The 26,903-nt window shown below is 40.8% G+C and overlaps 2 protein-coding genes across 2 annotated transcripts in view; one reads left to right on the top strand and one right to left on the bottom strand.

The window, feature by feature from the left end:
- LOC135105119 (cell surface glycoprotein 1-like) overlaps positions 1-16,602 on the top strand; it is a 51,777-nt gene extending 35,175 nt beyond the window's left edge. The window contains exon 2 of the mRNA XM_064013128.1: positions 8,748-16,602. Within this exon, the coding sequence (XP_063869198.1) occupies positions 9,206-11,686 (2,481 nt within the window). The 5' untranslated portion in view covers positions 8,748-9,205 and the 3' untranslated portion in view covers positions 11,687-16,602. The remainder of the gene's footprint in view (positions 1-8,747) is intronic.
- Positions 16,603-17,209: 607 nt separating this feature from the next.
- Positions 17,210-21,269, bottom strand: LOC135105122 (protein disulfide-isomerase A6 homolog). Its single transcript, XM_064013139.1, has 2 exons — positions 21,110-21,269; positions 17,210-18,928 (listed from the first exon to the last, which is right to left on the bottom strand). The coding sequence occupies exons 1-2, from the start codon at positions 21,123-21,125 to the stop codon at positions 17,634-17,636; spliced, it is 1,311 nt and encodes a 436-aa protein (XP_063869209.1). The 5' UTR covers positions 21,126-21,269; the 3' UTR covers positions 17,210-17,633.
- Between the last annotated feature and the right edge of the window lie 5,634 nt (positions 21,270-26,903).

The following is a 26,903-nucleotide window of genomic DNA, read 5'->3' as shown; positions in this document are numbered from 1 at the left end:
GTGTGGGTGGGTGGATGTAACAAAGATAGGCTGCTCAGGAGGCCTAGGCACGCCCTCATGGTGGGATTTTCTCCCCCGAGGGACTGACGAGGACATGCGGGAGGGGGAAGCAAAGGGAGAGGGGGGAGGAAGATAAATAATTGCTTTGGGACGCAGGGAGACGGGCGTGGAGAGAGGGAGGGAGGGAGAGGAAGGAACACACCCTCTTAAGACTAGACAAGAGAGTAACGTGTAGTGTAGTTCTGAGTATAAATCGAATAGTCACGTTCACTTCTTGTAGGGTTCACATTTTCTCTCACGTCTTCTCTCACTCACTCAAGTCATCTAGACCCTTATTCAGTGCTCTCTCACCAGTTTTCCAAGGCCACAGAGATGATTAGCCGGGTTTTCTCAAGATTGCTTCTGTCAACAATGTAGAAATCTTGTTAATCTGTCACGAGAACTTTATACACCCCCTTAGAAAAAAAAAAGAAAAACGTGGAACTGAGCATTTTGGAAGTAGTCTAGTCGAGATGCGGTTTTAAATATGTCAGAATATGTTCCTAACGTATAATGTAGTCGAATAATGTCACGTTCACTTGCATCACTGTTTACGTTTTCTCTCACTCTTAAGTTATCTGATCCGTTAGGAATCTTTGTGCGGAGACTTGATTGACTTGATTACTTGTATTCACGAATCTTAACAGGTTTGTGAATGAGTCTGGTTGTTGCGAGAGGACTTTCTTGTCACGGTACATAATTATAACTAGTTGTAAATGATGATAAAGATAATAGCAATGTAGACGGGAGGTGTATGAATGTAAATTGTAAAGGAAGATATCATTGGTGGGACATAATAAGGGTGAGTGCAGTAATAGTAAGTACACTGGTGATAAATGTAGTTTATACGTGATTATAGTGTCTGCTGATCAGGGAACGTAAGATTAAGGTAGGCGCACACTTGTTCGCATCGTACGGACGGCACGCATCGTACTCATCGGATTGTTTTTGGGATCAGCGCACATTGGTCCGCATCGTACGGACGGCACGCATCGGACGGATCGGATTTTCTGCGCACATTGTCGGCATTGGACCATTCACCACCCGCAGTTGTGAAGCTGAGCTCTCTCTGGAAGGACATACTCCATCCGCATCGTTCGTACGCATCGGATTGAATGCTCTTTCGGGGATCCTCGTCGGCATTGCCGATGTCCGATGCGTACGACGCGGTCAAATGCGCGCAGACCCATTTGAAATAATGTAAAGAATACTAAAATCCGATGCGTACGATGCGTGCCGTCCGTACGATGCGAACAAGTGTGCGCCTACCTTTAAGGGGAACAAGATGCAGTGGGTATGAGTGTGGCTTGTGACTTGACTGTTTGATTTTTTTTTTTCTATCAGCATTAAAATACAAAATCGAAACCAGCAGTCTGTGATAAACTGTGGTGTAGGTTATGTTAGGTTAGACTTTGGAGAGGGAGGCGAAGGAAAGGAAAGGTGGTATTTACCAGAAGGAAGCAGAGAAGGAAAGAGAGGAAAAGAGGAAAAGAGGAAGAGGTGACGTAAAGAATTAACTAAGGAAGTGGGAATGAAGAAAACGAGAATAAGGTAGCTTACTCACCAAACGTAACCTAATCCAACAATGAACATAAATAACATGAAAACCAGCCACCAGTGATATATTTTGATGTAGGTTTGGTTAGTATAGGTAGGCAAGATAACTTAACCTAACTTGACCTGACCCACCCTAAATTGAACGTGGGATGGTTAATCTTCACGTGACCCGATAGTGACAGACAAATAGACAGTAGTTAGTAAGTAGAATAGTGAGTTGGGCAAGCAAGGGTAATAACAGACAATTGGTCAGTCACGGAGACGCACACATGTAGTTATGAAATCAAGCCAGACTTGCGCAAACACTGCAAGCATGGATCATAATTCAGAAACACTGCGCCACATCTCCACTACATTCAATGGGCTCTGCTTGAAGTTCCACGTATTTTGTAAGAGTGTTTTTTTATGGTACTAGTGATATATTAACAAGATTTATACATTATTAGCAGGAGAAACGCTCTTGAGAACCAGGTAACTTATCTCTGTGACTTGAAGATACGCAGTATTCGCGAAAGAGCAAAGCGTTTCTGAACAAATGACTAACGCAAGCATTATAGTCAGGCAGAACAGGACGAGCACTATTAATCCTCTGTCTGCTATCAACACCATCACAATCCCTCAGGCATTGAAAAAAAATAAATAAAATAAGAATAAAAACAAAAAATAAGTCTGACGCAAGCTCGAGTGTCCAATTTCGAAACAACACTGACACCAAAAGGAAATCGCTGAGTCGTTTAAATCTTTTACTATCTGTACATGGTTTTGTTTTGGCTCCGCTTAGGGTTACTCAAATACATCGTCAAATTTTGTGCTTCTGTTAAGAGTTAAAGGTTCATAAATTACAACAGTGTAGGAGAGATAAAAGGATCATTTTCTGAAACACTCCTGCCACGCACCTCAAATACATTCAAAAGGCTCTACTTGAAGTTACGCGGGGATTTTATTGCTACTTTTGGGGTTCTAGTGACATAGTAACCAGAATTTTTTACTATTAACAACAGAAACACCCTTGAGAACCCGGCTAATCATCTCTGTGGCCTTTGAAAACGTCCATGGCGAGAGAGCGAAGCGTTTCTGAATACAGGCCAAAATGTGATGCTCATAGCTCATTACTGATGTATTAGTTTTGTAGTGGAATGTTTTCGCTCTCTACTGTACAGCACATTCCTCGGGGCACAGATGACCTGGTATGCTGGCGGGGAAGGAAACAGACGGGAGAGAGTGATGAATGTGTGTGTGTGTGTGTGTGTGTGTGTGTGTGTGAAAGGTAGGGAGGAGTGAGGAAAGGAGAGGGTGAGAATGAAGAGACGGAAACGAAGGAATGGAAAGACGGTATTCACCAGAAGGAAGCAGATAAGGAAAACAAGAAAAGAGAGAGAGGGGAAAACATTTAGTACTGGAAGACGAAGGAAAGACAATATTTACCAGACGATATTTACCAGAGAGGAAGAGACGATGCAGAGAATTTACAAAGGAAGTGAGAATAAAGAGAGCGAGACGGGGAAAGAAAAGAAGAAAAGTATTTATCAGCAGAGAGTGAGGAAAACAGGTGAAGGAAGGAAGACAATAAGAAAAGGGAAGAACTCGATTGAAGGGAGGGATAAAGGAAGGAATATTTGCGTGAGGAACAGAGACGAAAAGGTAAGGAGGAGCAGCTTGGGAGGGAAAAGCGGTTACATCACAACAGGAAAGTAAGTCAGAGGAGGGTGAGGGGGCAGAGGCAAAGACTGGGCCGCGGTTGTCTGTTTGGTATAGTCAGTGAGGCGGCGTGGGTGTGTGGGTGCAGGGGTTCAGCATCATCAAAAAAAAAAAAAAAAAAAAGTGAGAACCTTGCGTATCATATGTGTTGTTTTAAAGAAAAGAAAAACAATGAGAATCTGACCATAGTTGTGGGTTTTAAGAAGGAAAAGAATGAGAAACTTATCAGTCATTTGTGGGTTTGAAGAAGAAAAAGGAAAAGGTGCTTAAGAGACCCCAAAGCGTTTCAGAATACGGCCCCCTTGACTCGTTCACTCATTCAACAGTAAACCAAATGACGGAGGTAAACCAGCGCCTGTAAATCAAAGAAATAGGAAATGGTTCACACCACGATAGTTGAATCTTGTTACGGTGATTAGAATAAGTTGTTAAGACAGACCAAGTTACCGACATTACGCTCATTTCACACACACACACACACACACACACACACAATAATTATCGTACAGATTGGCTGGTTTTCCTTAATGGTTGTGGGTTATGTTGCGGTGCGAGGATTTATTCACTTGTATCCACCTACTCCACTTTATTACTTCCCTCCTCCTCCTCACCCTACTCCTCTCACAAACTGATTCATAAGGGCCAATAACTCTACCACTGTTAGTTCTTCCTTTGTATACCTTTGCACTGCCCCACGTGTTTCACTTCCCGTATCAGATGAGGTGCTTCTGAGCGGGGGAGTCAGTGGCGTATGGCGTAAAGGAGTCTGCCGCAGGGAATGAATAAAACATAGCGTGTCCCTGGCGATAAAACACCTGCTGGGACCACGAACCACTTGTATGGAAGCCTGAATGCATGGTTGAGTCTTCCGGCGAGGCGTGACTTGAGTGTTAGGTTAGCTGTTCATTACCTGCTGATGGACTGGTGTTGGTGTGGTACTGAGTGTGGCTTACTTGTAGTGAGTGTTAGTGAGATTTGTGGTATTAGATGTTTATTTGATATTGGGTATTGTGGCATTTAGAGGCAGTTGCCTGTGATGGGTGTTAGATGTTTATTACCTGCAAGTGACTGGTGGTTCTGTGATATTCAGTATGATTTATTTGTGGTGGATGTTTGGACGTTATTCTTTAGGAGTGGATAGGCTGCACAGGTGTTGTAACTTGAGTTTGCATAAACCCAAAAATTCATTCTCACTACCTCGATGTACATTCATAAATTTCTTGTGACAGTTTTTCCTTCAGGGATAACCTTGGCAGACATCCCTGCATATTCTCCTTCACACACCTTGCATACACGACCACCTCCTCACAACAGCCAAGGTTACAACTGAGTGTTACGAGGCTCAGAAAGTTCAAAGTATCTTAATGCCAGTCATCCTCTTCACAATGCTAGGATACCTAGACACTTATTTGGGGATCATGGGACTTATTTTTACCTTCCCCTTTTGTCTCTGAAGTAATAAATACCTCCCCAGGTGTTTCCTCTTGACACGCTATAACTTATCAGATTACTATCTAATTCTCCCACTTCACACTCCCCTCTTCACCTCATTATGTGTGCTATTTCCTTTCACCTTTCACATCCCCTCACCACAGAAGAGCCGCCTACTCAGGCATCCTCACTGCTCATCTTGATCAGCCCTTTCATTGCTGCTTGGCTCATCCTTCCTCAGTCACTAAGCACTCTGAAACATTTACTTTTGTTCTGCAGCCATCTTCAAACGATATAGGGACCAGAAATTGCAAAATCTATTCTTTTTATCCCTTTCTTTCTTACGTGCAATCACAAAGATTTCATACCTATTTGTTAGTGCTGTGAACTGTTGTTTATTGCAGTGAAAGGGTTAATGCGAGATTCATTAGTCATGGTGGTCAGCGTACTGCACAGACCTGTACACACAATGCAGGTAGACAGCAGAGAGTAGTGTCCTAGTTCAGTCTCATCATGTCGACTTAATTTTATTGTTATTACAAAAATTTAGATTGATGAACGTTGTTGATAATATCCCTCAAAATTCCTCCTTATGGAAGTTTTTTTTTTTTTTTTTTTTTTTTTTCTCCTCCATGTACATTCTTGCATCTGTGTGAGAGATTATGCTGTGTGTGGTAAGTTGTGGGGTTTGCACAATACATATTATGAATATGCTGCAAAACTTGTTTGTATTTTAGGGATTGGAAGGGAACAGTAATTTCATTCTAGTTACTGCATTTGTCATTCTCTCTCTCTCTCTCTCTCTCTCTCTCTCTCTCTCTCTCTCTCTCTCTCTCTCTCTCTCTCTCTCTCTCTCTCTCTCTCTCTCTCTCTCTCTCTCTCTCTCTCTCTCTCTCTCTCTCTCTCTCTCTCTCTCTGATGTCACTCCTGCTGTGGGAAATAACCTCTGTAATTGTGCAGTGAAGATGACAATGACAGTGACAATAGCCTTGATAATAGTCACCAGTATACCAAGGCAACATTACTTACAAAAGAATTACCTGAAGCAAGGCACCAAATGCATACTCTCACACTCACCATCACACCCACAAGCACTCATTCACAACAACATCCAGGTGTTTTAAGATCAACAAATAGCAGTTTTAAACCATTGGCTTACCTCCATTAAAAGAAAAAGTTTAAGTAACCATAATACCATATTTGAATCCTTTCCACGTCAGCAAGACAAGGGTCCATATTCAGAAACACTCTTCTCTCTCACTGTGACTGTTTGCAAATGCCACAGAGATGGTTAGCCAGGTCCTCCAGAGTGTTTCTCCTTTTTTTTAATAATGTAGAAATCTTGTTAAACTATCACTAGAAGCTTAAAAACACCATTGAAAACACTGCTCCTTCACCACGACTATTTTGAAAAGCCAAGGAGGTAATTAGGCGGATTCTGAAGGGTGTTTCTCCTTTTAATAATGTAGAAATCTTGTTAATGTGCCACTAGAACAGTAAAAACACTTAATAAAAACACCTGTAGCCTCAATCAGAGCCTTTTGAAAATAGTGGAGGTGCGCCACAGAAGTGTTTCAGAATACAGTGCAAAGAAGCATATAATTGTACCTCACTCACCACAGCTTCATGTACCCAATACCTTGCCCTCTTGTGCTTTAGTGGCGGTGGCCTTAACAGTGCACCGTGGCCGTCCTTTGCAGGTGTCGGCTACAGTCCGTGGATGGTGATGTTTTTCTCCCTCCTCGGCCTCTTTATGTTAGGTCTCGTCTCCTGGCTGGGAACTGTTTGCTGCCTGGCTGTGTGCTATTGACCTTCAGGACTTAAGTGGTGGGCATTGTGGGGGTTGTGGCCTCAGTGTCTTTACATTACGTGTTTATTGCGTTTATGCCGTATTTATTTGATTTATTTGGCTTTATTTGTTGTTTGCTTAAGTTAGGTTGGTTGATTCACTGGCACTGTCCTGTTTGTTCTGCTTTGTTTGTGTTTGTTGTTTTGTTTTGTGTATTCACTTGTATTCAGGATTATTGAGTTCACGCTTTGTTGTTTATTGGTTCTGTTTATTTATTTATTTTATTTTATTTTATTTTATTTTATTTTATTTATTTTTTATTTATATTTTTTTTTATCTGTTCCTCAATTTAGTTTATTTTTTGTTTATTCTAATGATCTTTTATTTCTTATTTTTTATTAATTTTATTTTCATTTATTTATTTATAGTTCCTTTTTATGTTTTTTTAATTAACCAATTTATTAATCTTTTATTTCATCTTTTTTCACACTCGTGTTATGGGTTATGCAATTCAGGTTGCATTATTGTCTATTCAGCTTTGTTTTTGTTTATTATAATGTTGCTTATTCACTCATTATGGATTTTTGGCCTGTTCAGATGTAGTTTATAAAAGGTTTTCCTTGCATGTATATATATTTTGGGCTATTGAATTCACACTGTACTCTTGTTTATCATGATTTGCATTCATATACAGTTATATGTACATTTTACTCTTATTTTGAACCTGAATCCACACTGTGCTGCTTTATTTGTATTTGCACTTGCTTAACTGTATTCTTGAATTTATGTGGGTATGTGTGTGTGTTTCCATGCTTATAAAGCCCAAGGTACTATTGAGAGAACTCTAACCTAGTATTAGTGTAATTGATGGAAATGCAAAACTGTGCATTATTTTTTTCTCACCTGAAGATTAACACCTTTCTGTGCTGTCAATATAGTTCACCAGTTTTCATTTTACTTCATGCGTTTCTTTTATGGTAATAGGTTAGAGTTTTCCCAATAGCATATGTATTAATTCTCCACAAACATCTTGCTTCTTTGCTGACTTTGATTTTGCCCATCAGCTTTTGTGCATGTAGTGCTATATTGTAAATAAGTAATTTCAGTTCTTTAGGAAATATTATAAATAGTTAAAATGCATGGTGAAAGTTACCTCCCATTCATTGTTGTGTACGTAAGCAGAAAAGCAACACATCAGCTTAGAGAGAGTGAAGCACAAAGTAACCAGAACACTGAGCATGTGAGAGTTGTGGAAGTGTGTTACTGTGAAGCACTGTGATTGTGCTTGTGAGAACTTATGAATCTTATACCATGTAGACTTGTTCATGTAATGGAGAGAGAGAGAGAGAGAGAGAGAGAGAGAGAGAGAGAGAGTTTACATTTACTACAAGGACCTATAGTGCTTTAATCTGTTGTAATTTGAAACCAGTGACTTCATGGAAACTGTGATTAACTTTTACTAATCACTTATAATTAATTGTGGCAGGTATGTACGTATGTGGCAGGTACTGTGTACAGAATGTTAGCTTGTGCTGATTCAAAACTCAACCATAGCAGGAAATGGAAAGTAAATGGGAATAGTGACAGAAAAATAAGAAAGGTGACTGATTAAATGATAACAAAAAAGGAAACAAACCAAACTAACATGTAGATGGAAGGGTTGCAATTATTTATCACTTGATTTCAATTATTCTGACTCAGGATTTTGTTAAGTGATAAGATGAGTGGTTGTAAGTTGCAGGTGAACAGTGTGTGTTGGTGCTGTGCATGCCTGGTGTGCTGTGTCATTGTGTTGCATGAGTGGCACTCCTTCAGCTGTGTGGTTACCTCATCCCAGCACTGCCTTGGTGTTGGCAGTAGGGAAAGGTTTTCTTCATGTGCTTCACTGCTCGCTTTCCTGCTTGCTCCATTTTGTCCATGTTTTGTATATATGTTGAAAATATCTCATTGAATGCTACCTTGAATTAATTTTTAAACTGCCTTGCAAATATATTAGTTTATTCCTTCAGTTAATCATTATCAAATCTTATGTTAAAATGTCATCAGTTCTCCATTGAATGCTGTATCTTTTGTATCTGATATGTAATAAAGAGTTCAGTTGTGAAACATTAAAAAATATTTTAAACTTCACAATGCAGCTGTTGCCTATCATCAGACATCACTTTATTGAACCAAAATAAAGTTTACATAATACATTTTGGAATTAGAAACATTACATCCCTCTCCATCACAGGTGGCGGATTAACAGCCACTGGGCTGTTGGTGCTCCTTCTGGCTCTGATTGCTGGTGCGGTTGGTGTGTACTACGCCTGGATTTGTCTGCAAGCCCGGCCACTGCGCCCCAAGAAGCACACGGATGCCGAGCACGGCCCCCTCATTCCCCCAGACCCTGACGTCAATGGCAACCATGAAGACGTTCCCTTGGATCCCTCCGCTCCACTGCAGGAGGACGACAACTCTGACGACAAGCCTCGCTCTGACTTGCCCAACCAAGCCGACACCTCCCCACCCCCTCAGGCTGCAGAATCCCCTGAGGCCCCCAAGGACAAGGAAGACGTCCTCATCTCTGTTGAAGATGATGTCCCTCCAGCTAAAGTCATCCATGAGAAAGAGACAGCACCACCAGTCAGCTGTGTTGCTCCCATAGGCTTTGTGACACCCCCACCTGCTGCCCCACCACAGGAGACACCCATGGACCACCACTCTGTGCCAAGAAATCTCCAGCCACAGCCTGAGAAGATTGAGTCACCTCCATCCTGCAGTAGTGCCCCAGTGCCTGTGTATATTCCTTCTCCTCCTCAGAAAAAGCCCATTGCCATAAGTGATGAGGAGGATGGCCTACTGCTCCACGAACCAACACCTCAGGATGGCAGCCTCAGCCCAGACCTGTGTGCCACCTTGCCGGCATCTCACTCACGTAAGCCTTGCCTGAGGGAAGAACCAGAAATCATGTCACAGCCAACACCGCCACCAGTCACTGCACCTAAATCTGAAGGAGTACCACCTGCAATCCCACCCAGACAACCAGCAGCTGTGCCCAAAGCTGACACTGCCCCTGAACCTGAAGTCCAGCCTGTAGTGGTGGTGGTGCCACAAGCAGCACCAAGTGGCCCTGAGAAGGAGGAGCTGAAGCCTGTGGGGAAGGCATTGGACACACTGCCACCAGAGCTTTGTGATCAGCCTGCCCCAGTTCCCATGAAAGATGATGAAGGACTCCCAAGTGCAGCAGCCACCAAGGAGGAAGCACCTGTGCTAGTTCCAGATGAAACACCAGCAGCAGAGGCGGCCCCATCAGAGCCTGTCAAGAAAGAAGCACCCATTCCAGCACCAAAAGAAGCACCAGTAGCAGAGGCAGTGCCATCAGAACCTACCAAGGAGGAAGCACCCATTCCAGCACCAAAAGAAGCACCAGTAGCAGAGGCAGTGCCATCAGAACCTACCAAGGAGGAAGCACCCATTCCAGCACCAAAAGAAGCACCAGTAGCAGAGGCAGTGCCATCAGAACCTACCAAAGAGGAAGCACTCATTTCAGCACCAAAAGTAGCACCAGTAACAGAGGCAATGCCATCAGAACCTGCCAAGGAGGAAGCATCCATTCCAGCCCCAAATGAAGCACCAGTAGTTGGGACAGCCCAACCAGAATCTGTTATTGCTAAACCTGAAGATCCTGTTAATAAAGAAGATGATGTTGAGTCAGATGACTCACTCTCCAAAGATGATCCAAGTGACAACATTGAAGATGACGAAGCTCCAAAACACACACCAGAAAATTATCATGCAGAACCCACAGCAGAGAAAACAGATATTCCTGAAGAAACAAGATCAGTGTCTAGTTGCAGTGTCTCCTCAGAAGAGCCTGAGCTTTTCCCCTCTGCTCCTGTCACTACTGAGCCTCCTGCACCCATTCACTCCAGTCCCCCACAGCCAGAAGACATCCCTGCCTCACCTATACCAACTCCAGAGATGCCCTTAGATGCCCCCCCAGCAAATACAACACAGGAGCCACCAATTATGCCAGAGAAGGAGCTCACTCCCAGTGTGCCTCTACACTCACCTGATGATGAGGCCAAGGATGCTTCAGATGCTTCATCAGATGCGTCAGATACAAACAGTGAAAATGAGGACATTCCTACAGAGATGCCAGTCACTCCTTCCAAAACAGAGACAGATCCTGGCAAAGAGACCCCAGCTATTCCATCACAGCCAGCTGCTGACATACCTATGGATGCCTCCAGTATTCCAATTGAAGCTTGTAATGTTATACCAGACGATACATCAGAAGAGGACGATGGTCTTCTCCCGGTCATCAAAGAAGAGGGAAGTGCAGAGAATAATTCAGAAGGTAGTACAGATACTGAAAGTAGTGAACCAGAAGTGACTGAATATTCTTTTTCCTCAGGCCCTACTGCTCCCTCCACTACTAGTGTCCTTGCCAATGAAGTCAGCTGTACCCTGGAGCCCAAAGTGACCAAAATTAACCTTATCACAGACCTAGATGACTCAGAATCAGAATGTTCAGAGATCTCCGATGAAGACTTGGAGGAAGATGACTTGGTTTCACCTGTAGAAGATTCAGACGAGGAGCTCCATGACAAGTCAGACTCTTTGGCAGAAAACAAGGTAATTTCTGAAGAGAAGCTGGGAAATACAGCTGAAGGAAGCATTGCAGCTTCAGATCATAAAGACACTTCAGAAAAACACTCGGTTCCTAACATGAAGTCCGTCACAGCCACCAATGGACCAGTAGCCAATGACACACCTGACCCAGCAAGCAAGCTCCCAGAGGATGAAATGTCAGACTCTGGTGACTCAGACACAGAATCTGAAGGTGCAGAAGCAGAGGTTGAGCTCAAAGAGGAGATAGTCACTGTACCTGCAGTTGTCCAGGAGAACACCAACAATCACTCTGCAGTTCCCTCCGAGTCTCCAAAATCTCCATTAGTAAACCACACTGCTAAACCTGCAGGAACCTGTCCTCCCAAACCACAACCACTCAAGGCTCTCCAAGGTAATGGCAACTCACTAGAGGACATCCCCACCACCACGGATGAAGATGACGATGGACTGTCACTCTCACCCTCTGAATCTTGTGACCTGTCTGATGGGGAGGTGACAGCATCAACACCCAAGAAGTCGATGATTCCAAGATTGGTCAAGCAGAGTGAAGCCTAAAGGTAACTGATGTCCCTCACTACAAGAAGTTGTGGTGTTAACTTTGTGATAAAATTTTGTATAGATTTAAAGAATATATATTTTTGTGATACGACTGAAGGGGCTGCTAGTGTCTGTGGTGTTTGGTGTGAGGTGACCGCTGTTGGCTATGCTGGAGGTAGTTCACAGGGCTGTACCACTTACCCCCCCTCCATACTGTTTGTTTTATTATTATCAAGAACAGTGGCATCTTAGCTGCCAAGGTTTTATATGCTTGTTAATCTGTTTGCCTTCCATTACAATATTGTGATGTTAATTTCTTGTGCCAGTTTATCAAGAACATTACTTACATATTAGCTGGATTTTCATTTCTTATTTTTTATTTTGTGTATTTATTAAATACTATTACAGTTTAGCCAGTCTCTCGTTGAGGAAGCCTCTGTAACTTTTTTTTTCCTGCCACACATTTCAGCATACATGTAATTTATATTAAAATCTCCATCCTTTTTTTTCCATTAAGATACCATACAGTGTAGTAAATGAAAGGCTATACTGATGCCTTTTTGTTATATTTAATATTCATGGATTTATTTTTTATTTTTTATTTATTTATTTATTTATTTTTTTATTTATTTTTTTTTTATTTATTTATTTTTTTATTTATTTATTTATTTATTTTATTTTTTTTTTTTTTTTCTGTGATATCCAAGACTCAAAATATTGTAGTGTAACATGTACTTGTCCAATTAGAGTTGTCGTCCGTTATCTTGGTAGTCACAGCTGAAGAGGGCAGAATGGTGTGTGGTTGTAGTAGCAGTGGTGGTGGTGGTGGTGGTGGTGTGCTGGAGGTTGAGGAGCATCACCATGGTGCACTCATTCACTCAGGCGGCGCCGCCACGTTGTAGTGGCGGCGCTGCTCAATGTTGCCATATTGTGTGGATTGCTGGGCTTTGTTGTGTTGCTTACCAGGCAGGTTTTTACACAAAGTACATTTTTAGTGGCTTTTTCTATGTTCCTAGGAGTAAACTGTTTTACTGTAATAATTTTTAACTTTTCGAACATGCAGTTGTTGGATGGGAAGGAATAGAGGTCAGTAACACTGTATTGAGTCATTTGTCTGCCTTTTGCAAGCTTGATTATGTTAATTGTTTTGGATGGGGAAAGTACAGTATTCTTAAGGAAATTTCCATAAGGTTGATTTACTTTTTGTATTTTCTTATATGACCTCACTCTCCTTGTGAGTGTTTCATGTTGAATAGCAAATTGTATGCTTGCTTTTACATCATTATTTTAGAGCGAGAACTTTTGTTATTCAGTTTTTGCCATCATGCATATACAAAAAATATCTCCTTTAGAAGTATTCAACTTTATTGTAGGTGAAATCTGTATTACTTGACATATATCCTTACAGTTATGAATTCTGTTATGAACTATTTTTAACTTTTCTCAAAGAAAGAAATATAATGTTCTTGTGCAAAATTGTATTTGTGCAAGCAATAAGTCTCAGTGACAGTCTGCAAAGTGAAGGCATAAGGAATGAGCAAGCAGACCTGCACAGTACAATTCCAACCCTTGCCAATAAGAAATATTTCACTGTACCTAAGACAGTCATGAGATAGGTATATATTTTTACCCCATTTGTTACAGGAGAAAACTTTGCCATCAGCACATTTTGTCTCAACAATCAGGTGTTGTTCACTTCATATACCAGGTAGTTTGCTGCAGCATTTAACTTTTTGTACTCACACAGTAATGGAAGTGCATAGTATTAAAGCAGTTTTCTGAATTTTTTGTCCTAGATGTCATCCTACTAATGTACAACTATATTTTTGTACTGTATTTAAGCATGGGTTATATTTTTAACAGTCCAAATTTGCCATTATTCTGTATGTAATGTAAACTTAAGAAAAGTGCCTCATACATTATATTTTTTTCTAAAATGAGAGTGGCCACTGACTAGTGGTATAGATGAGTTAGTATGAATAATCCCTGCCCAACCTACATAGTACCATTTCTAAATGATGTCAACATTCCAAAACTTAAAAGTGACATTAAACAAGCTTTGAAGTATGTTACAGCCTTCATAACAAAAGGATCAAATAATAAGAAACATGCTCTTCCCTTGCTGAACACTTTGCAAGAGTGAAAACAATATGAATTAGGTGTAGCACTTATATTTTAAGATGATATATTTTGTATTTTTCAAGTTGAAAGCTTTCATATGACTTAAGTATTGGCATGATACTTCAGCCTACTCAGTATGTGGAGAAAATATCCTGATCCTGTTATCAGTGATGTCATCATTGTTTTGTTCGACCTATTTCTCTAAAAGCATCACATCTACTTATCACTTAGTTATAAAAACTTCCAATTGAAGGGTAATGTCACAAGGACTACTGAGTCCGAATCCATGTTCTTGTCATTAGCAAAGATGAAGTTTTTTTCAAGTTGGATGTTTTCCACAAGAAAGTATTATTTTCCTGACACAATTACCTGTAAGAAAGTTTTACCCGTTTATTACCCGTACAGTAATTCTCAATATATATTGCATAATACCTAGGAAATAAAAAAAAAAGCATGATATTAGTATTAATTCTCATGATACATACAAACAAATGGACTGGAGATTGGTATTTCAAGATGGAGCACAAGTCAGGAAAGTGCATGGGAGTCTCTCAGATCTGATGGCACAGGGCCTCTCGATCACCTTTGGAGGCTCTCTTTCCTTATTCCTTTGTGCAGTCTTCAGCTTCACACAACACTGATTGTGTATTCTATTAGAATTAGCCTTTATACTTCCTTCCTAAGGCTTCATCATTCTATTTAGATGAAATTATATTCAATCCATGACTTTTTGTGCAATGATGGTTGTCAAGGTTCTTAAGGGTGTTGCTGCAAGTCACTCACATGTAAAGGTATTGCTGCAGGTCACTCATGCTTATAGCTGTTCAGATTTTTTTTTTTTTTCCCACAAGTTATTTTACGTTGTCTTAACATGATTGATTTTACTTTTTTTTTTTTTTTCAATTATTTTTTTGCTACTATGGAAACGTTTTACTTTATTCATCTTTATTCAGAATACTAAAACATATTGTGTCCTTATTTATTATTATGTGTTATTATCTGTTTTAGTGATTCACTAGTTGTAGGTTACATTTTATCTCATTGTTTTAAGTCATTGTATGTGTTTGACTATGAAGTAATGAAACAACCTAGTAATAGTGTGGAATACAGGTGACACCTCTCTTTGTTCATGGGCTGACTAGGTGTTAGTAATGTTGGTGTGTGAGAGAGAGAGAGAATGTATGTGGTACATGTGTTAAGTGGTTATAGACATTGGTGTACTCAAGTCTTGGTTAAGTGAGGTGATCAAAGCGAAGTGTAATTTAGTGTCCATGTGGCAGTTTGTACAACAGTAAAAGGAATGAAAACTGGTTAGGTTGCCAAGTGTTAAGTGTAGAAGGTGCTGGGGTTCATGGCTTCCTTAGGAATGCAGTTTTGTTGTTTCTTCATGCTTTGCTCATCAGGAACGTTGGCATTCAGCAACAATACATACTCGTGTGCAAAACCACACCAAATAACAAGTTACTATCCATGCTGTCATGTAGATTAGATAGGAATATGTTTTGGGCGTTGCATCTCATTTTCAAGCATATGTAGCTGTGTAGGGCTCTTCCTGAGCAAGTGATATTAAAGTATTCATGTCATCATAGTGTAGAGTTGTGCTCAGGTGTTCTGCCTTCACTGTAGAAGTAGATTGGTTTGTCTTAATGATGGAATCACAGCTTTCATGTATTGTAGTGGTTTTAGTAGCTTTTAAAATATCATCCTTGTATATAGTGGTAGGTTCATATCAAGCTGCCCTGTGCCAAGGCCCCCAGAACAAGAGGACTGAGCATATAGCTGATGATGATGGAGATCTTCGCTAGTGAGGTACAGCTTGAGTAAAGGCCTCATGTCCCATACCTGTCTTGTGATGTCACACTTGTAGAGATGTGTGGCATCAGCTCCATGCTCAGGCCCTGTGTTGCAGGATACCTTGACCATGCTCAGTTTATTTAAGGTCATGTATAAATGGTTAGATCATAGTAGTTCCTGTGTATGTGGGTAATGATGAGCATTATAGTACTAATCATGGTAAGTTTTTACTATAACCATTTTGTTTGTTTATAAAGAAGAGATCTTTTAAATTGAGATGATGCCATACTTAGAAGAATAGTGGATTACTGATCAACTCAGATATTGAACCTACCACTGATTGTTAAGTTTAAGGCTTCATGTTAGTTAAGGCAAGCAAGCTAGCTACTTTTATACTGTAAGGTATACTATAAGGTATACCACCCAGAGTCTCAGATCTGGGAAAAAGATGAATGCCCCCGGTGATGAAGTTATGTGAACCAAATCAGTTAGTGGCTGTGGCAGTGTGGAAGTTTTATCATTATAACCCACAAATTACAGAGGTATTTTGCGATTTTAGTATCTCTGTACTATACACACACTGTGATGTCCTCTATACTCAAGGAATTTGGTGAACATGATTACTAAAAACCACTTTGAGTGGTTTGAATGTTCATTAGTCTGTAGGTTAGTGTTGTCATCACTGATCTTGCAATTTATGTTTTGAGATTGGTGGTTACACCATCACACCCTCGCACAGCATGTTTCATTAATACCCACCCTTTGAATGCATTACTAACATTAAGTACCTGCTTTTCATTATTCCATGGTTTGTTCATCTCCATATAGGTAAACAGGTAGTCAGGTAGCCAGATGCTATAGTTCAAAATAGCCAACCATTTAGTGGATCCCAGCACCTTGTTCTTCACCAACACTTTGATGGAATCACTTGAGGCATGAATATTTTGAATATTACACAGACAATTTGTAACTGTCCATGCCATTTATGCACTGATGAATAAAGATACACAAGTCAACAAGTCTTTGAGAATCCAGGTAACAAAGTGATGAATTTTTTATTTAGTTTTGTTCCAGGTATGGGCACAAAGGATACAACCTATACTTATTGGAAAAGTAGTACTTTTTATAAGGACTTGATAGGCATTCTAGTGGGGCAACTATAGTAATTGGGTTTAGAAAGATAGCAAAGTGGTCCTGACAACTAGGGTTTGTCCTGGTGTTCTGGTCTAGGGTACACTACCCTAGCCAGTTGTGGCCTCACATGGCAAGGGATTTCTCAATCTGAAGGAGAAACTTTTCTAAAATGCCTAAGGAGAGCATGACAGTATTAAGAATTAGGCAAGCAGTTGGTATAGGTTATTGGCTTAAGAATAACTGAATGGCTTGTAAAGTGAGGGGTTTTGCAGCATAGAACAATTGAATGATAGAGAGGAGTTTACAGTATGGGTGTGCTCAAAGGATCAGTCCAGATTAAATGTTGTCATGAGAAATAGAATTAATCCAGATTTGCTGAATTTCCTACAAATGTACCAAGTTGAGATTCCCTTTTAATGAAGGAGGCCAAGGTATGGCATCACACTTCATTTCACTGCAGCCTTAATAGAGGAATAATAATAATAAGCCAAGTCATACAAAATGTTTAATCCATACTTTCAATGTCACACAAACCACCAAATTAATTTGTGCAGCTAACAAACAAATGCAGATTGTCACAGTCTTACTCCCTTGTCATCTCTTCATGAAAACATTCACTGATAACATGACCTTTAGAGTTAGTAGTTTAGAAAAGCACTTACTTCAATGTGTGGTAGTTGATTTAATGCGTATGGTAGTTAAATTACTTAATACTACACACACTTCATTAATTGAGAACAATTTTTCAACAAATGCATGGTAAGAAGTCTTCAAAATTTTCAAGTACATGTATTAAAAAAACTACATTGGACAATAATGCACAGCATAAATAAGCTGCTGCTGAACTGCACCGTCAGTATGTTCTCAACATGAGAAAGTCTGCTATTGTTCCCATTAAGCAACTTAACACAGCCACTTATAATTCAGTTTTTGTATCAAAATCATCCAGTTCAACATCAGACAGATCAATGTCTTCCTCCTCTGGCAGCGCCCCATCCTTCCCATCCCACGGCTCCATCTCCGCCACCTTGGGCAGCTGTGCTCCACGGACAGGAGCCGTCCGGCCGCGACCATAAGAAATATCCCTCAGGAACTCATTAATTCCATCCTCACTGAAGGATCCTTTCAAAAGTGCAAATTGCATTTTCTTTGCATTAAGAGCTGCTAATGCCGGGTACCCAAAGCCACCAATGTCCAAGGCCTGTTCAAGATCTGACTGTGCCATGGCCTCTGCCCAGCCCCAGCCCCACATCTTCTGTTTGTATTTGTCTCCAAGCCTGGTGAGCATCTGGATATAATTGTTGCGACATTTGCTCTGGCAGTCAAGAATGTGAGGAAGGATGGCAATCACACAGATAGGGTGTTCCTTACAAGTCTCATCAAGAACAGCATTGCTGATGATTTGCTTGACCTCAGGTGGTGGAATGTTAACAGCAGCTTTATCAGTTGCCCACGCCACAATATCAGAAGCCGTTCGGCCTCCATCGTAATCCTCAACATCACCCTTGTGGAAGAACTTGATGGTGGGATAACCCTGCACTCCGTACCTGCTGGCCATCACCGAGTGGACAGTGGCATCCAGAGCTCCAAGCTTAACCTTGCCCTTCAGATCAGTGGCTGCAATTTCCCACTGAGGTGCCAAATTCTTGCAGTGGCCACACCAAGGAGCAAAGAATTCAACAAGCCACATATCATCAGACTTCAGAACAAGCTTCTCAAAGTTACTATCGGTGAGCTCAATGACATCAGAATCACCGCTGCCAGAGCTGCCGCCACCACCACTGCCACCGCCACCACCTCCACTCTTCTTTCCAGAGAGCTGAGCATTGACTTTCTCTTTAGCAACGTTCAATGCAAAATCAACAATGGCTTTGGCTGTTCGCTGTCCATTGTAATCTTGAGGTTTTTTCTTGTCAAGTCCAAATATTTTTATGGTTGGAAATCCACTAATACCAAACTGCTGTGCCAGACTCTTGTGATCATCCGCATTAACTCCTCCAACCTTCACCACACCTTTGAGAGCCTGTGCTGCTTTCTGGTACTCGGGAACAAGTCTCTGGCAGTGTCCACACCAAGGAGCATAAAATTCTACGACCCAAACTTCATCACCGTTGACCACATCCCGCTGGAAGTTGGCAGGCGTGAGGTCGACAACTCCACTGGATGATGAGTAGAGGGCAGATGCTCCCCCCAACAGGAATGTGAAGAATACTGAAAAGAAATAGACAAATATTACCTTCCTGGCAAAGCTGACTAAATACACATCCTTTAATGCTTTGTACAAATAAACAACTCAGCTCAAAAATTTAAATCATTAATAGGATATTTAAATTAGCAGGCTGACATGACATCTTTTTAAACACTCCTTAAGCACTTGTTTAACTACTTACAATGGAACTGCAAGTAAATTTTGTAAAAAAGTTGCTTGAAATTACACTATTCATTCCAAGACATGAAAATCCAAGAGGTGTCACATCAACAATGACAGTCTACTTCATAACTTTGTCAGTGTGCAAGTATTGAGTCATGTTGAATCATGCAAAAATGCTTTTCCTCAAAATATGAAATGGAAAAGGTTATCTTAACAATTAAGAATCAAATAAATCTGGATGCAGTGTTCATGCAGTTCATCAGAAGCCAATAACACATGAAGAGGAGAATCCTTTTGTGATTAGTATATCACACTCTGTACCAATACTCTTCAGATGACGGTAAATATTTCAAAAAACATCAAATCCCTTGTCTCTCCAAAACAAAATCACCTGTTATTCCTATATAGAAGTTTGAATGTCAGACAGCTGAAGCTAGTCACAACCTCCTTCCAAAGTGGAGAGTTACATACATCAACACCAGCACTTAAAATGCACACACATAATGTGGTTGTATACTTTCACCTAAGTGAGTGGCACTATTTTGCTTAACTTATTCAAGTGGACAAACCATCAGAAAAATTGTATGTACTCAAAGCTCAGCCACTGCAAGTAAATTTACAATACATTCATACAAGAAATCCCAAGATTTCCATAATCTCACCAACATGACAAGCTAATGAGTGCTAAGAGTGATTGTACTAAATTACTGTGCAAATTACCACTTCATATTGATTTTCCAAAGCCAGTACAACACTGTCAAAACACTCAAATTTCAAGAATTCAGAGAAGTATTTGTAGCCAACTTCAGTAAACAATTTTACAGAAGATAACAACACAAGGAGTCCAGAAAAGCACCAGTGCGCTACGACACCACAGCTGAATAGGGACACAGTGAGGGTGTGTACCTATGAACTTTGAACAGCTCCATGATTATGCATCTTTTCACTGTCCTGGTGAAGCTTTGGCACATTTGTCATCCACATGTATACATCACCTGCAATTTGATGTTTTTTTATCGTTTTGACAAAAATTATTGCCTAAGGAATGCTATTTAATTCTGAAATTGTTCCACGTGCTATGCCACTGTCATGGACCAGAAGTAAAGCTAAAATCACAAATACATTACATGTGATCTCTCAATCCGGTCTTCAAATGTAACAATGATCTCTCAACCCGGTCTTTAAATGTAACAATGAGGGCATGATAAAAAAAAAAAAAATTGCTTTATTAACTAATATGATATAGATATGGCACTCTCTCTCTCCCCTTCACATCACCAAAAACTGCCATAAACCCAGGACCAAACTCTAGTTAAGCTCTGTACCATGGATCTATCCTATCCTGCCCAGCCCCTTAATAGCTGAGGGTATAATTCCTGCATAGGCCCCTTAATAGCTGAGGGTATAATTCCTGCATAGAAACAACTATTATTTCAGTGAGGTTAATCATTCACTAACAGGTGTCACGTTAATGCCTCACCTCCACCAATCATTGGAATAATTAATCTAATACCAATGTCTATATTATACTATATGGACACTGACAAATACCATAGCTTTTAAAACACGGGAACCCTGCTCCCTTAGAACAGTGAACGAAGTCATACTTAGAACGGTGAATGAAGGCCATAAACTAACTACGTAAGAGTGAGGGATTTGATTAAGGTGCCCAAATTTGTTCGAATTAAATAAATATTTATTCCCTGCGGGACAAAACACCTCCATAGCCCCATTCCATCAAGCATCATTATCTTTATACACGGTGAAGGCAAATATTAAACCTTACAATATTTTCCTACTACATCTACTGATATTTCAAGTCTACTGCTACCTTTGCGAGAAGTAGAATTTCTGACACTTAAATGTTACACGTCATCAATCCACCAAGGCAGCCTAGCAAGCCAGCAAGATGAAGGTTGTGCCTGGTGGCCCAACACTAAGGGTTTCTATCACACACCTCTCAGGCGGATCTTGGACTTTTCACGTTACATATAAACACCAGCACACCTATCCCTTCTCACCTGCGAGGCGGTGCATGACGGCTCGCGGGGCACTGCCGAGGAACACTGAGTGGAGGGAGAGGCGTGTGACGGGAAGATATCAGGCGTGTGGGAGATAGAGAGGCCAGTGACTGAAGGGGTCGTGTCGCCGCCTCGCCGCGCCACTTGTCCTAAACAAACCTGGAGGCCGCGTCCCGATCCCCGCTCCTGACACCGCCCCGCCCAGCAGCCCCTGCCAAGCTGCCCATATGCACCGCTCACACCTCCGTTCGCCATAAACCCATGCTATCCGGGCTGCAAACCGTGATTTTAAAATACCGGATGCCCTTTTTGCTTCTTTGGTATGGTTTATTACCCCTCGTGAAGGGCTGGAGTTAAAGGTTTCGGATTCAAACACTGGTCGTGGAGAACTGTGATTGGTCGGCGGCTCGCTATCAGGCGGGAGGTTCAAACAGCTGTTACCGGCACACTTGACACCCTGCTGGGTCCCTGGCACCCCTCATAACACAACACGCGTGTATTTCCGTGTTGTTGCTATATACACTATATGATTCCCTCACACACATTGCTTAGTGCTGTCTCATTACATTTTGTAATACTTGACAAGGAGAGGCATTCCATGACCAATGAACAAACATGACTAGTGTACATATGATAATTTCGGTGTTGTATTTATATCGCAAAAAAAAAAAAATAAATAATAAATAATAAATAAATAAATAATAAAATAATAAATAAATATTCATAATGTGAAACTGTTGAAGTTTAAGATGTTTGAACATTGATAAACGTAACATCGTCAGTGGCATGACACGTCGCACACCAGTAGCTGCATCAACGCTGTTGACTCCTTTCCTGCCCGACCAATGGCAACACAGTTATACTAGCGGTCTGTTTAAAAATTGTGTTTGGGTAGTAGTCGCACAGGTTCCGAAAAATATTTAAGGGGGATAATAAATTTTGGGGCGCCTATGAGGAAGCACCATGGGAACGCCTGCCTCGCATCTTTCATCTTATTATTTCATTGCCAAATAAAGCTCCAAATCACAAGACAAAAACTCTTTAATATAGTCCTATACTCTTCCCTTTCCTCACATTCATAAGTAATGTTCTAGCCAGCGGAGCATTTACTACTATAGTATATGTCACGCGTGGCAGTTCTCGTCAAAATGCCATACAAAAACAGATTATAAGAATGCGACAGAATAAACTTGTCTCACAACAGATACATCACATGATAAAGGAGACAAAGCAAATACGAGAGAATGCCAGCTAGAGGTTGGGAGATGTAGGCTTTGTATTTTAACTGTTAGTGAATCCCTATGTTCACTAAAAGATAAACGCAAGCTTCCAAAGAGTTTCATCAGCCTTCACTCTTTGCAAGCATTATCCCACCTGGCCTTGACGCTCCGTGTTGTACGTAGTGTTTGCTGCGAGACTGTATATCGCTTCCCTCCCCCTCACAGCATACCATATGAGGCCAGTAGAAAAGGTCAGTTCTGGATGCGTGTCAGTCGGGGCCTATCGCAGCCCACGCACGCCCACCCTTACAAACCGCCCCGCCCACACACACACACACACACACACCGTGAAAGTGAAAGCTGAGATTTATCCAGAAGTTTCTGTTTAGGGGTAAGGAAGCACATGACGTAGCTCCTCATTCAAGCATGAATTGGTTTGAAGATAGTAGTAGTAGAATCAGCACAATCATCATCATCATCATCATCATGTGGCTATATGCAACTCAAGCAAAGTTTGACGTTCAGTAGCCGGTGGTGGTGTTTATCTGTCAGAGACCAAGCAGCAAAACAAAAACATTAATGAATTCGAGTATGAAAATGGAACACAGTCTCATCATACAAGTGAAATGCGTGAATATTTACTCGACAAAATTTTAACTAATCACTAGTTTTTTTTTTTTTTTTTTTTTTTTTTTTTTTTTTTTTTTTTTTTTCACTTTGTTTATTATGTCGTATCGTAATGTAAAGGGTCGCTGTAGTAGGTACTAAATTAGGAAAGAACACACTTTACTGAATGCCGCAGCGACAAACATTAAAGTGCCAACCGCAGACATCAAAGGAAGAATTCAGGTTTACTTCATGATAAAGTTCCGAATTTTGTTTGTAAACTTATTGATTAAAAAAAAAAAAAAAAAGGGAAAGAAAAGAAAAAGAAAAAGAAAGAAAACTGCCAGCGACAAGTGCTCCGTGCTCCATATTCGTTCAAGGAGCGCAGACCCAGAACACAATGCAGGGCGTTTGCAAAACTGACCACAGGGCACCGGCCGTGGCCTATTCGTCCTCAGCACACATCCTCTCCCACACCTAAATCAGCCTCTTTGATGTATCATACGCACTGTACCTACCGTAGACTTTTCAGTTAATGAAATGTTATTACTTACTGTGTCAATTATAATGATTTTCCTTTAATTTCATGTTTTCATTTACTCATTTTTCTAACGTAGACACTGCTATGGCGAGGGTCTTTGTTTCTATTGCGGTGTGTTCTCTCCTGATTGGCTGGTGGTGGCATCAAGCAGGTGTAGTCTGGTGGGTGCCGTTAGCTTCACGTGCACCACCGATGCAACATCTGCGTTCAGGGGCCATGGTAACACTACAATAAGTTACACACACACACACACACACACACACACACACACACACACACACACACACTATTCCTATCCTTTTGTATTAGCTAGCATTGGTACTTACTAAGTCCCTTTGTTCTTATTTACATATTTATTTATTTATTTATTTATATACTTATTTATATGAATGTTCATTAAACTAACAGGTGCGCAGGGAACACATCATTCCCGCAACACAGGTGTTGCGGGCCAGGCCTCAGCCAAGCGGTAGGAGCCACGTCGACTTAGGAGGGGCGGTGATGGTGTAGACACGCTAAGGTGGCGGGTACTTACAGGTGAGCATCTTTATTACCCTCTCGTGGAACAGTGAAGGGGATGGCGCCGCGTGCTCCCTCAGCCATCGCAGGGTCGCGTCCTCACATCATGGACGCTTCAGGGAGGTGTGTGTATAAATAGTCTGAAATTACTTACCGGTATTAGTGACAGATGAAAGAATTGTAAAGTTGAAATAAAAATGTAAATAAAAATAATATATAACATTATATCAGAAGCCACAAATAGAAGCATTCAACCCATTCACAGCGATATGAAACAATTAACAACACTATAAGTAATGCATGAAATCTTTATTAGCAGTACAGTACAAGAAAGAAGGGGACTAAAAAGAATACAATTTGTAATTTCTAGCCAGTTTAATGATTGGAAATGGGTGTTGAATAAGTAAACATGTCTGAGAGTGGCTAATGATTAAGGAAAGAAGTACCAAATAGCAATGAAAGGGTTAATAAAGTTCTTGTAGGTACAGCACTCTTTCCGTAGCCTTTCCATCCCCTCAGCGTAACACGGCAGCCTGCACCACGCCATGTCTTTCTCCCAGCCGAGCACCTTCAGGCCCACTAGGATCTTTCAGTAATTCCCAAATACTAGCTAATAACGTTGACCAGTCTTGTTTTCTTTCCTTTTTATTTATTTGTTTTCTGTAAGCTGTTCTTGTACAGTACATTTGTTCCCCTCTCTTCTTTTCGATCACTTTTCCTCTCTTTGATATTTCTCATATCTTCCTATTTATTCCTTAACCTCTCCCTTTCCCCTCTCACTTCGCTCTCTCCCTCCTGTCACCTTTTGTTCCTATCTTATTTGAGAACAGTCAAGGAACAACGCTCGACTATTGCTAATAATAATAGTGATAGTAGTAGTAGTAGTAGTAGTAGTAGTAGTAGTAGTAGTAGTAGTAGAAGTAGTAGTAGTAGTAGTAGTAATAATAATAATAATAATAATAATAATAATAATAATAATAATAATAATAATAATAGATATCTTCCCTCGAACACATGATCTCATTTTAAATGCCTTCACGATGCAAACGTCTACTATACGCACATCAGCCCTCAACAAGTTCATACTTATATAATTCATGGTTATACCCAGTGGCGGAGTTGGCTTGCATGACAAGCTAGCCTTAAGCAAACCTCAACTTCGGTGCCCCCTACCCTCCCCCGCCTATGAAATCAACATATTTATTTCATTATTTATTAAGATAATCGAAATTACACCAGCAAACATTGTTACAGACTTCAGTGTACAGTAATGTAGCAGAGTAGTGGGAATGAAAGATAAATCAGTTTTAGTCATGCTCGATATATGCCGCCCACATGGTGATGCCGGCCTGAGCGAATGCCCATGTCGCCCATAGCAAAATCCTCCATTGATTATAACGAAAAAATAAATATAATATAAATCACTGTTTTACACGCAGCTGCTTTGCGCATGGGAAGAAAAAAAATGAGAGACTCGTTAGCAAAGTTCATACGAGTCTAATGAAGCAGTTTTCAGACCATGAGATTTTTATGAAGATTTTTTCCTTCGAAATCTCTCTCTCTCTCTCTCTCTCTCTCTCTCTCTCTCCAGACCAAGGACGAGGAAAGATGTTCAAGTGTGTGAATCAATGAAACTCTTGACTTTGTCTCAGGCTAGGAACTCGGGTCTGCCGGGGCAGTGTCGACGTGGCAGCCGTTGTGAGGGGACTCCTGGAAACTTCGGGAAAGCAGACAAGCGAAGATTGCCTGAGAGTAGAGATTGGCAAGCCGTGTGGAAGTGAGTACCAGTGACGGAGCCAGACGGACATTTGAGATAGGTGGGTGGCTGACGTTTGATGTGAATACAGGTGATTGGGCTCAGTGCTCCTGCATTCGGCTGCCTCCTGAACAAACTTCTCATTATAATACCGTTATTTTATTGTTTTGTAACTAGTAGACCTTTCCAGCGGGTTTTGTCATCGCCTTGATCAGGATCCTGACAACATGTCACATGCCAACAGCCTATCAGTCTTTACTGATTATGGGCAGGGTTAGTTAAGCCCAACTAATAATTTCTAGGGCAATGTCCAACTAGTTTCAAATAACGTCTCAGCAAAGCGTCGGATAAGGATGTAACTCTGGTTGTGTATGTTTGAGATCCTGACTTAATTGGTAAAATTATGTTTTGGTGTCAATTGTGAATGATGAAGGCACTTATGAAAGTAAATTCAGGGTAAACTAAGCTAAAATAGAGACACGTAGCGAGACTGGCTGTTGTCATGACATCCCGCCCCACCATTCAGGTAGTGACGTCTGTGTGACGTTTAACTATAACAAAGCAGTAATCACTGGCCCAACTGACAGTTCTGTCTTTACGTAAGCTGCTTCAGAGTCAGTCTCAGTGCTACTAGGGAAACTGGAGGGATGTACGAGTACAGTTCCTCCCAAAGGTGCAGCTCAGAAATGAGTAACAGCTGCTCAAGAATCTGTCTGTGCACATGGACAACAAAAGTTTTCCGGGATCTCACAATTTTTTTCAGCCTTGTTTCCTATCCTGCCCTCTACAAGCCTTCCAACTAGATTGCAACATGACCCTGTGTTCCCTTTTGTCTCTCAGCAAGGATGAGGCAACATGTCACTCACCCTTGGTGTCTCGGTAGACTATCACTACCAAAATCATATTACTAATTTTCCATCCTTTAGTTTCTGCCTTAGATCCTGAGCTATATGAAGTGCATGGCTATTCTACTCCATTATTTTTCATATTTATACCAGAACAGAGTATTTGTCTGAAATTTATAAGTATTTTCTCATAAGATTCCTCTGATCTCAAATCATGGTAACAAACTTCTCACTAATACCAATGTCATTCATAAGACCGTACCAAATGGTCAACTAATCTGCTCCAAATTCAGATTGCTGTGACTCT

This window comes from Scylla paramamosain, chromosome 11, assembly GCF_035594125.1.
Source record: "Scylla paramamosain isolate STU-SP2022 chromosome 11, ASM3559412v1, whole genome shotgun sequence".
NCBI classification, from domain to species: Eukaryota; Metazoa; Arthropoda; class Malacostraca; order Decapoda; family Portunidae; genus Scylla; species Scylla paramamosain.
The sequence above is the reverse complement of the archived record's forward strand: the minus strand, read 5'-3'. Positions and strand labels throughout refer to the sequence as shown.